This window comes from Acanthochromis polyacanthus, chromosome 11, assembly GCF_021347895.1.
Source record: "Acanthochromis polyacanthus isolate Apoly-LR-REF ecotype Palm Island chromosome 11, KAUST_Apoly_ChrSc, whole genome shotgun sequence".
Classification (NCBI taxonomy): domain Eukaryota; kingdom Metazoa; phylum Chordata; class Actinopteri; family Pomacentridae; genus Acanthochromis; species Acanthochromis polyacanthus.
In genome coordinates, this window is record NC_067123.1 from 26,954,804 (window position 1) to 26,967,885 (window position 13,082).

At 40.6% G+C, this 13,082-nt stretch overlaps 2 protein-coding genes across 2 annotated transcripts in view; both read right to left on the reverse strand.

Annotated features, from left to right (window-relative positions):
* Positions 1-7,084, reverse strand: part of ptp4a2b (protein tyrosine phosphatase 4A2b) — a 31,048-nt gene extending 23,964 nt beyond the window's left edge. The window contains exon 1 of the mRNA XM_051955164.1: positions 7,031-7,084. The gene's annotated coding sequence lies outside the window, so the exon portion shown is untranslated. The remainder of the gene's footprint in view (positions 1-7,030) is intronic.
* Positions 961-13,082, reverse strand: part of col8a2 (collagen, type VIII, alpha 2) — a 58,170-nt gene continuing 46,048 nt past the window's right edge. Inside the window, 3 exon segments of the mRNA XM_022194343.2 lie at positions 961-5,969; positions 5,972-6,313; positions 9,947-10,138. Coding sequence (XP_022050035.2) covers positions 4,411-5,969; positions 5,972-6,313; positions 9,947-10,109 — 2,064 coding nt within the window. The 5' untranslated portion in view covers positions 10,110-10,138 and the 3' untranslated portion in view covers positions 961-4,410.

Here is a 13,082-nt window from a genome sequence, read left to right on the forward strand (position 1 = left end):
GTAATTTTCTATGACACACGGCTGTGGCGCGCTGCAACTCTGAGAACGCAAACTCAGCAGAGGTGCAGACAAGAAAGACACCTAATTAAAGAAAGATATATTAATAAACTCTTTATCAGAGTTGAGGTTGTTGTGACATGTTGGGGACTACTTTGTGGGATATTCGTTTGAAAGCAGTTTATCTGAAAAGAGAGTAAAATATTGGAGTAAATTTTAGCCTTTACAGCCAGTTCGATTGAGCAGTTGTCACACAATATCGCTCCATGTCACTAAATAGACTAATCATAGAAAGTGGAAAATTACAACAACAGCTAACTACAAAGCGTGCAAACCAAGTCGTGTCTTGAAGCAGTTGCACGAGTTTCCCGGGGTAACATGAACGCCACATGGAGGGTCTGGCGTCAGTACGACGTAGGAAGAATCCGGGTGAATGATGACAGCTCACCATGGTGACGACAGTTCCAGAAACTAATAGCGCCATATATTACCCCAGCGCTCACGGGTTGTTTTTAATATAGATCTTATCTCAAGTTCTCATCCAATCACATCTCAGGCAGCTCCAATAACCTATTTAGGTATGCACAATACAAACTATAAGGTTTGGGGTCCACATCAGTGGGTGTACTTGTAAAAAATAGAAGTTTGTTTGCTCACGTGTGTGTTTACAATTGTATATTCATGTCTGAACTTTATTTATTATATATGATCACCTGCAACAGAAGAAGCTTGCTGACAGAATGTCTCAGATCTATCGAGGCCTGAAATTCTGTTCTTACTATTATTGTATATCTCCCTCTGGTGCCCATTCCTTTACCTGCAACATTTCTCCACTAAATTACTCAATCCAGCTACTCAAAGGCTAATGATATGACTAATGTAGCACTGACTCCTATACATTCCAGTAACTTCACATTGATTTATAACACAGCCACACAGTAAACAGAAATCAAAGCCTGACACTGACATACAAGAAGGTTTTTATTGATGTGGTATCAATACAATCAAGTACTGTAGATTTTGTATAAGCAGACAAACATTTTTCAATCAAAAGGAGTGCATTTTATACCCAAATTCTATTGCATAGAGTGCACGCAATAGCCTTGTATGACAAAATCCTATACGTTGATACATTGTACATTACACAAATAGAAAATAAAAGTCCACAAATAATTCCTTCACAAACAACTCTAGAATGCTAACTACATGTTGTAAATGCTCTTAACTCATCAATGCTGTTAAATACCATTCTATATGTTCTAGGCTTCGGTGGTCGGTTTTGGCATCCCTATTAAATTATCATAAATGTATAAATACATCTTCATTAATTTCATGTGCAAATGGGAATGGCCGTTTGTGTTTATTGAAACTAAAACAAACAAATATCCCTTAAGAAACCGAAGCTTTTGTGAAATCTTGGGTTTTTTTTGACATTTTTGATTTGTTTTTATAAAGAAAAACAGAAAAAAAAAAGGAAACACTTAAAAGCAATTTTGTGATTGAGGCGGTACATGGATCTTACTGACACTTGTCAAATGATTTGCACACGTCGCAAACTCAGCAAGCAAGTGACATTGTCTATGAAAACATAAGGACAGAGAGTAATAGCCACATGTAACTCTCATCACCATTTCATATGTCCACAAATGGAAGGTGACAACAAGAAGGCAACATACAGTACATAACGAGCCTTGGACTGCCATGTAGACTCACATAATAACAATGATACATAGTAGTTGTAGGTGCGTTGGTGTTATGAGACAGAAAAGGTTAGAGTAAGTGCATTACATCGATGTAAAATACTGATTAGGCCGGATCCTCGCACTGATTTTCCAGAGCAACTTAAATGAGTTACTGTTTGTGTATAGTGACACAGCATTGTTTATATAGTTTATAGAAACTATAGTAAATCAGTCGAACATTATACATTCATTCTAATTGCAAAGCTCAATATTTGGCACAATCCTCCTGTACATTGACATTCCTCCATCAGGGTGTAAGGTAGTTGTAATTCAGTGTAACAAGTGTTTGGGCGGCATAAGTTAGATTCGGAAATTCTGTCTGAGCTGAGACATGCGAAGGCACAGAGACAGTAATATAAGCACCAACTTTTCATAGTTAAATCGCAACAGTTTTGCACAGACCTCTGCATCTTTTGTTTTCCTTAACTGCAACCATTAAACAGAGATTTTGTACACTTCATAGTATGTCTTTTTTGTTCGTGACTCGGAACAACTCAAAATTATTGCATGCCATTATGCCATTCATTGGACCAATATGCAAAATAGACTGTTCAGTGTTAACCAGAATGTCACTATATACCTATTTCAATTCTTGTGTTCTGTTTCCCATGTCACATTCATCACCTGTTTCATTGCTTGTTCCCTTACTTTGCAAAGGCATCATCAGAGTGCTTGTCAAGTAAGCCTATTGTGAGATTCTCCCAAAGGAGGCAAAAGTATCCAGAATTGTTGTTGAACATTGACAGGACCGTAAGCACTTCCTCAGGTTTTGTAACTTCATTCAAGTTTATTATTATCTTTGCTGATGTGTTCACGACCTGAATGCTGAGGGCACCATGTGATACAGCTACACACACAAACTGACACAATAACAGACAGAAGGGTACACCTACGAGAACGTACAAGCACATGCATGCACAAAGTGTATCTTTAATGCTTCATCCAACAGAATTGAGTAAATACACAGCTCTCACCTCTGACCTGCCACCTCTCCCGGAACTCTGGCAGGGGTTTGTTAAATGTTACACAACCTGTATTTCACAACCTGCGGGCCTCAGTCAGTCCCTTTACTTATTCATGGTGTGAATGCAAATCGATTCTCATTTCCAGCCGTACACTTTGGCATTATTTGGTTCTGAAACATCCTGTTGTTGGAGCTACAGATGCTCCATTAAGCTAAACAATAATCCAGCTATTTTTGACACATTGGTTTGGAAATGAACAGAAAGTCATTTCATTCAGAACAACAAATGATTCAAAATTGCTCTCATTCACCCAGCAGCAATCACAAGTCACATAGAAATTGCATTGACAGAAGAAGTGGGTGTCTTGTATTTGTCATCCATTGTCGCCTTACTTTCTAGAAGCAGAATCAAGTTTTCAGCATCTTCACAGATTTCGCAATATATGGTTTGAATGGGGCTTTTCTAGTATGGAAGTGCATATTGCTCACTTGGAATGATTTATTAATAGGTAGTAGACCATTAGAAATCAGTGATCTCATGGTCGGAGCATGAGGAGAGGATGGCTGCAACATGGTGATGGGATTTGCAGTGCAAATGGGAAACAGTCAGATCGATACAAGGAAACAGACTATCGATCCAGCTGTACATGTGTACTTGCTGTCCATTTGCAATTTTTTCCTGTATCTATTCTATGGCATGTAAACATTGACTGTATGCATACATATAATTTTAAATTGTCCTGAAAGTTAAAAAAAGGCACTGTCATTGCATGATGATGTTGATCCTCTTTAAAAGGGCAATTTAAATGTGATAATTCTAATACTGCGAGGTCATTTTTATTGGATTGTATTTGTTGGAAGTTCAGTAAATTACAAGAAAGACAAAGAACCATAATTTTAAAAGATTGGCTATTAGATACAGAAAGAAACAGAAAAAAAGCACCCAACATGTGCTTATGCCAACTAACTGCCAAAATATATATCTCACTCTAAAAACAACTATTTAATCCCATTAATAGGTTTAATGTAGCAAATGTTTAGAGTACCAAAAAGGTCAAACAAAAGAGAAGTGAAAAGTAATGGTATTACAGCATCAAATGCCTTGTTTCACTATTGTATGTCTAGATTTTCCATGCTGTGGTGTTGCTCTTTATGTCAGTATTGCCATTCATGGTTTAAATAACACACAAGGGGGACATGACTGCAGCCAGGGAACCAATCACCCCCCAGGGTTTGGTGATGTCGTCCTTATGTCAGAGCATGTGGGCAGGATGTGCAGTCACACGGGAAGGTCTGTTACTAGCACATTACAAAGTAAGGCACTTAATAGTCTGAATCCAATAAACAATAACAACAATGATGACGAGGACCAAATAATAACAATAAAATTATGACAATATAATAATTAAAATAATATAAGCTAAAAAAACACCAACATAAAATATAACCCAAAACACACATTTGAAGGACATTGAAATAAAGAAGACAGTATGAAATTCCTTCCCCTGCCTTTAAAACTCTCCATATTTCATTCACAAAGTTTTTTTCTTCTTTTATTGATGTTGTTGAGGGCAAGACATATAAAGATGATGGCAATGATATTGAGAAATGTATGGGTTTTGTGTTTCTATTACAGATGCAGGTATTTTAGGTTTAGGGCTGCTCTGAGGTGCCACTACAGGAACATGGTTTAAGGAAAGGACAGGGTTATGTGGGACAGAGCAGAAATCCTGAGAAGGAGGAATGGATGTACTCGGTGGAATAGAGGCCATTTGCCTGATCCGAGGGCATCTGGACCCATACCTGGTCACCCTCCTTCAGCTCTAGGACAGCACTACCAGATGCTTGGTCCATGTAGCCTTTCTTGTATTCATCATAGGTGTAAGTGGCTGGTACATTGTTCTTGTACAGTGCCACCCACAGGCTAGTTCCCTTTACATGCATGTGGTACGCAAAGTAGTAGACACCAGATAGAGGAGCAGTGAACATGCCAGTAGAAGAGCTGTAGGCATTTTGCCCGTTGTACAGGGTCCTGTCAAATTTGATTGGCATGCCTGAGGGGGGGAAAGGTGTGGTGAGAATGGCTGTGAAGGCTGGTGCCACAGAGGCAGAGAGTGGAACCTGAGTGTATGCAGGCCCCTTCCTGTCCCCTGGTACTTCACCCCCCTCCAACTCTGAATCTGTAGGCCCTGCAACAACTGTTTGGCCATTTCCTGGAGGCCCAGGGGGTCCCGGAGGCCCTGGAGGGCCAACGTTGCCATTAAGCCCAGAAGGCCCTGGTTTCCCTGGAGGTCCTTGGGGACCCATAGCTCCCTTCTCACCAAATTTACCCAGCCCTGGAGGCCCTGGAAGTCCGGCTTCACCCTTTGGACCAGGAACACCCTGTGGGCCCATGGGCCCCATGGGTCCCTGAAGACCAGGAATTCCTGACTGGCCCCTGGGGCCCGGAGTTCCTATAAACCCTGACTCCCCTTTGGGCCCCGGAGCACCTGTCAACCCTGGATTCCCAGGCAGGCCAATATGCCCTGCCTCACCTTTGGCTCCAGGTTTTCCAATAGGGCCATTCAGCCCTGGGAAGCCTTTTTCCCCTGGGATACCAGCTTTTCCTGGGGACCCGTTAGGGCCTTGGTCACCTCTAAGCCCAGGCAGTCCTGGAGGGCCCTGGGGTCCCAGCTCTCCCTTCTGCCCTGGCATTCCATGTTTTCCTGGGAGCCCCATTGGGCCTTGAAGTCCTGGTGCTCCAGGTTGTCCATCAAGACCTGGCTCCCCAATTGGGCCAACCATTCCTTGCTCACCTTTGTCCCCTGGGAGACCAGGAAATCCACCATGACCCTTGTCTCCCTTTGGTCCACCCAGACCAGGTTTTCCATAGCCAGGAGTCCCAGGAATTCCAGGATTACCCCTGGGCCCTGGCTCCCCTTTTGGACCGAGTGTACCCTGTTGTCCTGGAAGTCCATCTAATCCAGGCTTCCCTAACCCAATTGGCCCAGGTAGACCTTGTAGACCTGGGGCCCCAGGCTCTCCTGGTTGTCCTCGATCCCCTGGGAGTCCTTGATCACCTTTAAGACCAGGAAGTCCAGGCAAACCTTTTAGTCCTGGTTTTCCTATTCCTGGAAGACCAGACGGTCCTGAACTGCCTTTGAGTCCAGGAGGACCCCTTATACCTGGAACCCCCGGCTTCCCATTTCCATTCTCACCCTTAAGTCCACGCTCTCCTGGTGGACCAGAAATACCCTTTATTCCTGGCTCACCACGAGACCCAGGGGGCCTCTGATACCTGGGAGACCAGGTTTCCCATTCAGAGACAGACCAGCTGGGCCAGGGAGCCCTGGCTGTCCAGGAGGACCACGGGGACCTGGTTCACCACGAGGGCCAACCTCACCATTAAGTCCTGGCATACCCTTTGGTCCAAGCTTTCCTGGGAGACCTGGAAGTCCAGGCTTACCAATCCCTGGAAAACCAGATGGTCCCTGAGGTCCTGGCTGACCATTGAGACCAGGCTTCCCGAGCCCAGGTTTCCCTGGAAGTCCTGGTGGCCCAGAGGGGCCTCTTGGTCCTGGTTTTCCTTGGGGGCCTGGTTCACCTTTGACTTCCATCATTGGTGGCATATCTACAAAGAATTTGATAAAGCCATTAGTAGAATTATATGCAAGAGATATTTTCATTACTGAATTTTGAAGACATTTAGAAACAGCAAAATATGTAATCTATTTTCATTGTTAGCGACTGCTTCTGAGTTGTCAACTGAATGATGTGTACACATTCCACTTTGAGAAGAACAGCAGAGAAATATGTATACTTCTATGTAGATTTGACACATTGTCTGCCATTTCTGAACCAACAAAAGTTTCTCAGTGTATCTATAAAGTTGGTCACCAAAGTACTATCCAAAAATTTAAATTGATTAGTGTAGATATTTGGAATTTTAAATTTGTTGTCAATTTTGAAATCATGATGAACAAATGATGTATTGGAGCAATATTGGGAATCTAAAAACATAAGAAAAAGACAAAGAAAATTGTGACATTTTAAAATCTTATTTGCATGTTTTTATGGCGCAGTATGAGTTCAGAGATAAAGATATGTTTAGCTCATCAAAGTCATCCAAAGGGATTGTTTGGCTACTCTGATAATTAAAGCATTCATCTATTTTCTTCACATGCTCAGAGCTGTATGTGGCCAAAGATTATGAAAGTACAGATTGATTTAAAGGCACGTCCCTAGTCTGTTTAATGCTAGTGGATCTGTGGAGCTACAATCACGTAGCATCATACCAGAGACACATTCCAAGAAGCCAGTTTAGTTAGTTCGGTCGTGGACTACTTACAAAGAGCAGGCTGAACATTGAAATCCCGTGACTACCCCGGAGAAAGTGGAGGATACTTGTCTGTTTAATGCTTTATATGTTTCTCAGTACTGGATCTAAATTTTCTGTTTTCCTAACTGACTGGCTTGGCAGCACTATTAAGTTTGCGATTTTTTTTTTTTTTTTTTTGATTGGGTAATACAGAGGAAAACAGACTGCAAAGTGTACTGCACATCAAAAACTGTCTCATTATTCTGTCACAGCACAGTGGGGAATAAAAGCAAGGCCAGAAGGGCAGCTACACAAGCTTGGTCTGCAGTCTACAGTAACTTGTTGCCAATATGAAAGCTTGTTGTTCCACTGCCTCATCTCAACAACAAAGTGCCTGTAAATTACTCTTCAAGGTAGATCAAATAACCACAGGACATCTCAACTGATGTTTTTTTGGACAATATGGCACACTTGACAAGTATCCATATTTCAAAGTGTTCTGTGTTGAACCTCTGTCAAATAAAAATGCAGTTTATCATGGAGTAATTACTACTGTTGCTGTCCCGTCATGTTTGAATCTTAGTTGTGAAGTCAGTTTAAGCTTGTTTTGTCCTTAAGATGAGCAACATTTTTTTTTTTGTCATTGTTTAACCACATTCAGTGGAGGCACAGTATGCTACATGATGTCCAAAACCTGGTATCTGCCCCTGCATCTACAGCATGAATCTAGATCCCGTTGGTCACTGAAATGTGATGAGGAAAAACTACCAATTCCTTTTCCTTGCAACCATCTCGAGAAATCCTCCTATTATACTTCTACCATGGACCATTACTTCCCCCTGCTGGCAGATCATGAGACATGCAGCCCTACAGATAAAATCAAATGTGATGTAGTGAAAAGCTTAATAATGATAAAGAGCATTTTGGTTGTAGCATTATACATTTCAAATAATACTTTAACGGTCAGGTATGAATGTAAATACATGAGGGACTTCATGACTCTGAGGTATATCAAACCTGGGTGCAAAATTACAAAACACACAAACCTTTCTTCCTGTCATTAAGACATATTTTATGTAGGATGTGCAGTCCAGTCTGTTAGTCTATTTATTGTTCTTGTTTTTATTGTGTACTTTGCTTTTAGTTCTATTACTTTTACCTAGTTCTATTGTTTTTATCTTATTTTTATATTGTATTTATCTTAGTTTTATTATTTTTATCTTTTGATCATGTTTTTTATGCTTCTGTACTCTGGGTGTTTTAAAGTGCTTCATAAATAAATTTGATTTGATTTGATAATGCTTATGTTTCAACATATAACTTGAGGATGCAGCAAACAAGCACCGCAAGAAAAGTCTTAGAATTAACGGAATGCAATTTGTCAGAAAAATCAGACAGATTGGACAGAAGAAACCTAATACTTTCTATGTTCATTTTAAAGAGGAAACAAAACAGACATTTAAAATTGGTCAGATAATGTCTTCTTTTACTTTTTGCACCTCTAGTGGATAGCCTCAGTTTTAGTGTTGCTTCTCACTGTGTAACTCCAGTACAGATGATTTAAAAACATCATCCCCAGAGGGCATATTGCAGCTTCACACTTGAGTGGAACAATGGTGTCTTAAGTTCTTGCTGCAGAGTTTTCTAGGTATTAAATAGAAAGGAACAGGGAATGTGTCTCATGATAGTACTTTCCAGAAGATCTGTAGTCTGATCGATTTCACTTGTGATGCAATGTGGACATGTGACCACAGAGTGGCAGTATTATCATTGTATCCAACGGGAGGCACATGGACTGGCTTCACTCTTCCACTTCTGAACATGCACTTCTACCACACTATGTGAGATTTAAATGTTCAGCTGCAACACTATGTTTTCTCTGAACCAATGTTATGGACTAATTTTGTGTAAAATGTCTTTTAACGTTATCAAAACCTTTTTGCTTTGGGATAAGCTTTGAAGAAGGGCCCTCATATAATACAAGGCACATCTTGTATGATCCAGAAACTGTAATATGCAGTTCGAATCAAATATAATAATGATAGAAACAACAGCAGCTTGTTTTTTTTTTTTTTTCAGAATGATTTCCAGCCCTTCCATTCCCCAATTCCTCTACAGGAGACTTTCGTTTAATCTCCTCTGACAACAGCATTCATATGGTAAGACAAGCAACTGCCCTTTGGAGTTAAGGAGTTCAGCAAACTGTGGGCATTAAAGTCTCCATTATAGGCACAAACTGAGGATCTGCCAAATGCTGAGTATGGGTATCTGTCTATGCAAGACATGTGGTTAAACACAACTGAATCTGTTTTTAAAATAATGCATAAGTGAGTGTGGACAAAGTTATCTACAAATTTCTTCAACCTCCTGATTCCAAGCCAGTTTTTGAGACGGTGCAGCACCACATTTCTGGAATTCGATCTAAATTGACACATTTGAACCCTTCTGGGGGGAAAAAAATGGTGGCTCCACATACTCCAAATTTTTACTCCTTGGATTTCTAATTTCTTTCCATACTTGTCTCCCATCTACTCTGTGCAAACATAGCCAGAATATTTGACACATGGCCATTGGTCACTGCTGACTCAGTCGTGGCATCATTGCTGCACTGACGAGTGCAGAATTTCTTATTTTAACTGAATGTGGTTACTGCAAATGCTTTATTCTTCGCCAAATTTTCAAGGAGATGTGATTGTGATGAAATACCACGATTTTAAGCCTAGATTTGGTTGGTTTTAACCACACATAACACATGATTAGCTCAAGGACAGACGGAGCATTTCTGTCTTTACAGATTCTTGCTCTGATAAATGGGGATTTGGCAGTTTTTAAAAAGACAACATTCCTTTCAAACTCGTCAGTGGGTTTTTGAATTCATAAGGCCAAAACCTTACACAAGGCAGACATGAAGGTAACATATATATCCCATTCAGAGGGGTTACTCACCGACGTAATGTCCCTTGCCCTCCCGAAATGGAGGTCCAATAGGCCCTTTCATCATGGGCTGCATATACTTCATGTGTGGTATGGGGGCATAGCCTCCAGCAAGAGCACGCCCCCCAAGCATCAGTAGCACACAGACAGGAGCCAACAGCATGGTCACTAGCATCCCAGGCTTTAGGTGTCACACACAAAGATCTGGAGGGAACAGAAAAAGAGGACAGTTAATACGGACTTTAGTGACTTTCAGACACAGTGATAACAGGTTATGGAACCATAATGGTGCATACGGTAATTTAGTTCTGTGAAATGTTGAATTGTTCAATATCGTGCATATTAATTTCCCTGTTGTCCTCAATTACAGGCCCCAAAAAATAGGTTCCTTGTCTGAAAAAAATCCCCCAAATTTCTGAAAATTTGCAAAACCTTCAGGAAGAGAATTCCAACAATTCCTTAGAAGTTTCCCTTAAAAATTTTATTTTTTAAAAAAAATCCCCCAAATTTGGCAATAAAATTCTTGTAAATATTTTCAAAATATGAGTAAAAATCTTCCAAAAAAATCCTTAAAAAATTCTAAAGTGATTACATATATATCAGTAAAACTTCTAATATTTTCTTTAAGAACATTCACAAAAAATCAACCAAAATCCAGCGAAATTTGCTGGATTTTTGTTGATTTTTTTGTGAATGTTCTTAAGAAACATTTTTAACATTTCTTTTTTTCCACCAAAAAATGTTCAAAAATTTCCCAAAAAATGTCAAAAATATGGACATTTGAAGTTTCACTGTGAAAATATATATTTTTTCCACATTTTCAAATTTTAAAACGGGTCTGTTTGACCCGCAGGACAACACAAAGGTCAAATTTCCTCTGTAAACATTTGCTCTCACATTTTCTCTCTAATATCTACAAGTCCTGACGCAGACAAATATAAAATCTATTAACACAAAAATAACTGCATGATCTACTAAGCACAGATATATTAAAGCGAGCCACCTTCTGCAGCACCGGTGGCATATAAAAGCTTTAAATGTTACATGTGCAAATACCAGATGCAAACAGGTACAGTATGTGGTTAGCACTTGGCTAGGCCAGTGTTTATTCTAGATGGCCCTTAATAACTCTGACAGGCATTTCTGTTGACTTTAATTTACTTCGGGAAGAAATGACCACATCGCCCCTGCTAAATATTTTCACAACCATGGTCAGGGGCGAACAGGAAACCACCAGTGGACAGCTAGCGTGTTTGTGTATCGCAAGTGAGCAACTGTAGACGTCCAGGACTGGCTTCAACCAGGGAAATGATGTGTGAAAATGGCACAAATTTCCACTCCAACTCTCCGCTGAGCTGTTTGCCTCAGCTCTCTTTGGACTGATGACTGTCAGGCGCTACTTAGCGATGTGTGGGATGCAAACTGTAATTCCAGCTTTCGCTTTTAAATGCCAACCAGGAGACGGTTTTAGTTAGAACAGAAATTCTACCAGTTCTGCCATGAAAAACTTATATGTCCCAGGTTTCTTTCCATTAAACTGCGAGGAATTTGCCAATCTCACTCATAGATAGTTGTATCATAGATTTACAGAACTGTACACCAGACAAGGAAGAGTGATATTTAGCTGAAACAACAACACTTTGTCACTCTGACAGGTTCCAGTTTTTAAAATGATCTTTTATTTTTATTGGGGTATCCATTAAAGCAGCGTGAATTTACCACACAGAGTAATTCTGATGCTCATTCTGAACACCCAGTCTGTGCACAACAGCAGCATCTTGCGTCTAATCACAAAAAATAATCATCTGTATTCATCTCTAATCTCTCTCGCTCCACATAACGTTCATCTTGTTGTTATCAGCATGCATGTGATGTGCTCGACATTGTCTCCAGATATGGATTGCAACATCATGAAGAATGTTCCCTCTGACAGTGTATTCGGAGGCACGGTTACACCAACATGAGCAGACATTTTCTCATGTGAAAATTACATCACATTACACAATGCAGTTAATTGGCAGCAGGGTTGGGAGTAATCTGGGAGTCCGCCGCAGACTTTAAATCACGAGCACTTAGAAGAAGGTGCTCTCATTGCCACCACATGTGCTGAGTTTATGTCTGTTTTACAACTTGGCCTGTAATTGTTTTGAAACCACATATAGCCAGATAGTCAAATTGTTGTGTTAAAGCCATTTACCAAAGTGCTCGTCAGCTAGTTTTTCATATTAGTCAGAAAATATGTGCATTTGTGGTTTGTGCTTGTTTATGTAGCAGTATGTTGTTGGAGTCCTCGTGAGGAAATGCAATGATGGTAGGAGAAGTGAACGGGAGAAAGAGAGAACAGTACTGGTAGGGCAGTGTTTGGTTGCTGGCCGACTTTCTGGCTGGCTGGCAGGGAAGCTCGTCTGGTATGGGGGTGTGTGGTTTTGGGACCGATGTAATTTAGCAGGCGGTTCTGGATGCCCACCATTCTGCAGGCGTCAAACCCAACCAGGACCCAAACACAGAAGCGGTGCATGAACAGGGATCAGTCACAGACAGGCAGCTCACAGATCCTCACAATCTGCTTATCAAGTGCTTTTTATTGGAAAGTTCTGCAGACGTTGTTTCAAAAAAAAAAAAAAAAAGTCTCACGCAATCCCCCTCTGGCTGGCCACCATGAGCCACTGCTGGACCGAGACTCGTGCCTGCTCTCGCACACAAGAACACCCACAAAAGAAAACACACTCTTGGTATGCATGAGAACACAGTATACCTGTGCTAAGTGGTTCTGCAGGGTGTCTCAAAAACACTCAAACTCGTTAACGTTGCCCCATTTTCACATAAAATCATTCCATTCAAAACAAGACATAACAAAACCCATGGTCTGAAAGGGGAGAGGAGCTAACGATGAATCAAAGGCTCTTTTAGTAAACATGAGCTGCATCCAAAGTTACAGTGAAAAAGCTTCGCTTGGCAGCCAGAGTGACGCTTTATATAAAACAGATTTAACTGGGGAAAAAAATCAGTACACACATTACAGTAACAGATCCAAAAATACACAAAGAAAGAAACAGAAGAACAGAAAAATATCATTAATGAGGAAATAAGAGACAGTCGGACTGTTGTGGGTGAAATGGAATCACTAACTCCATTGTACAACTTTGTC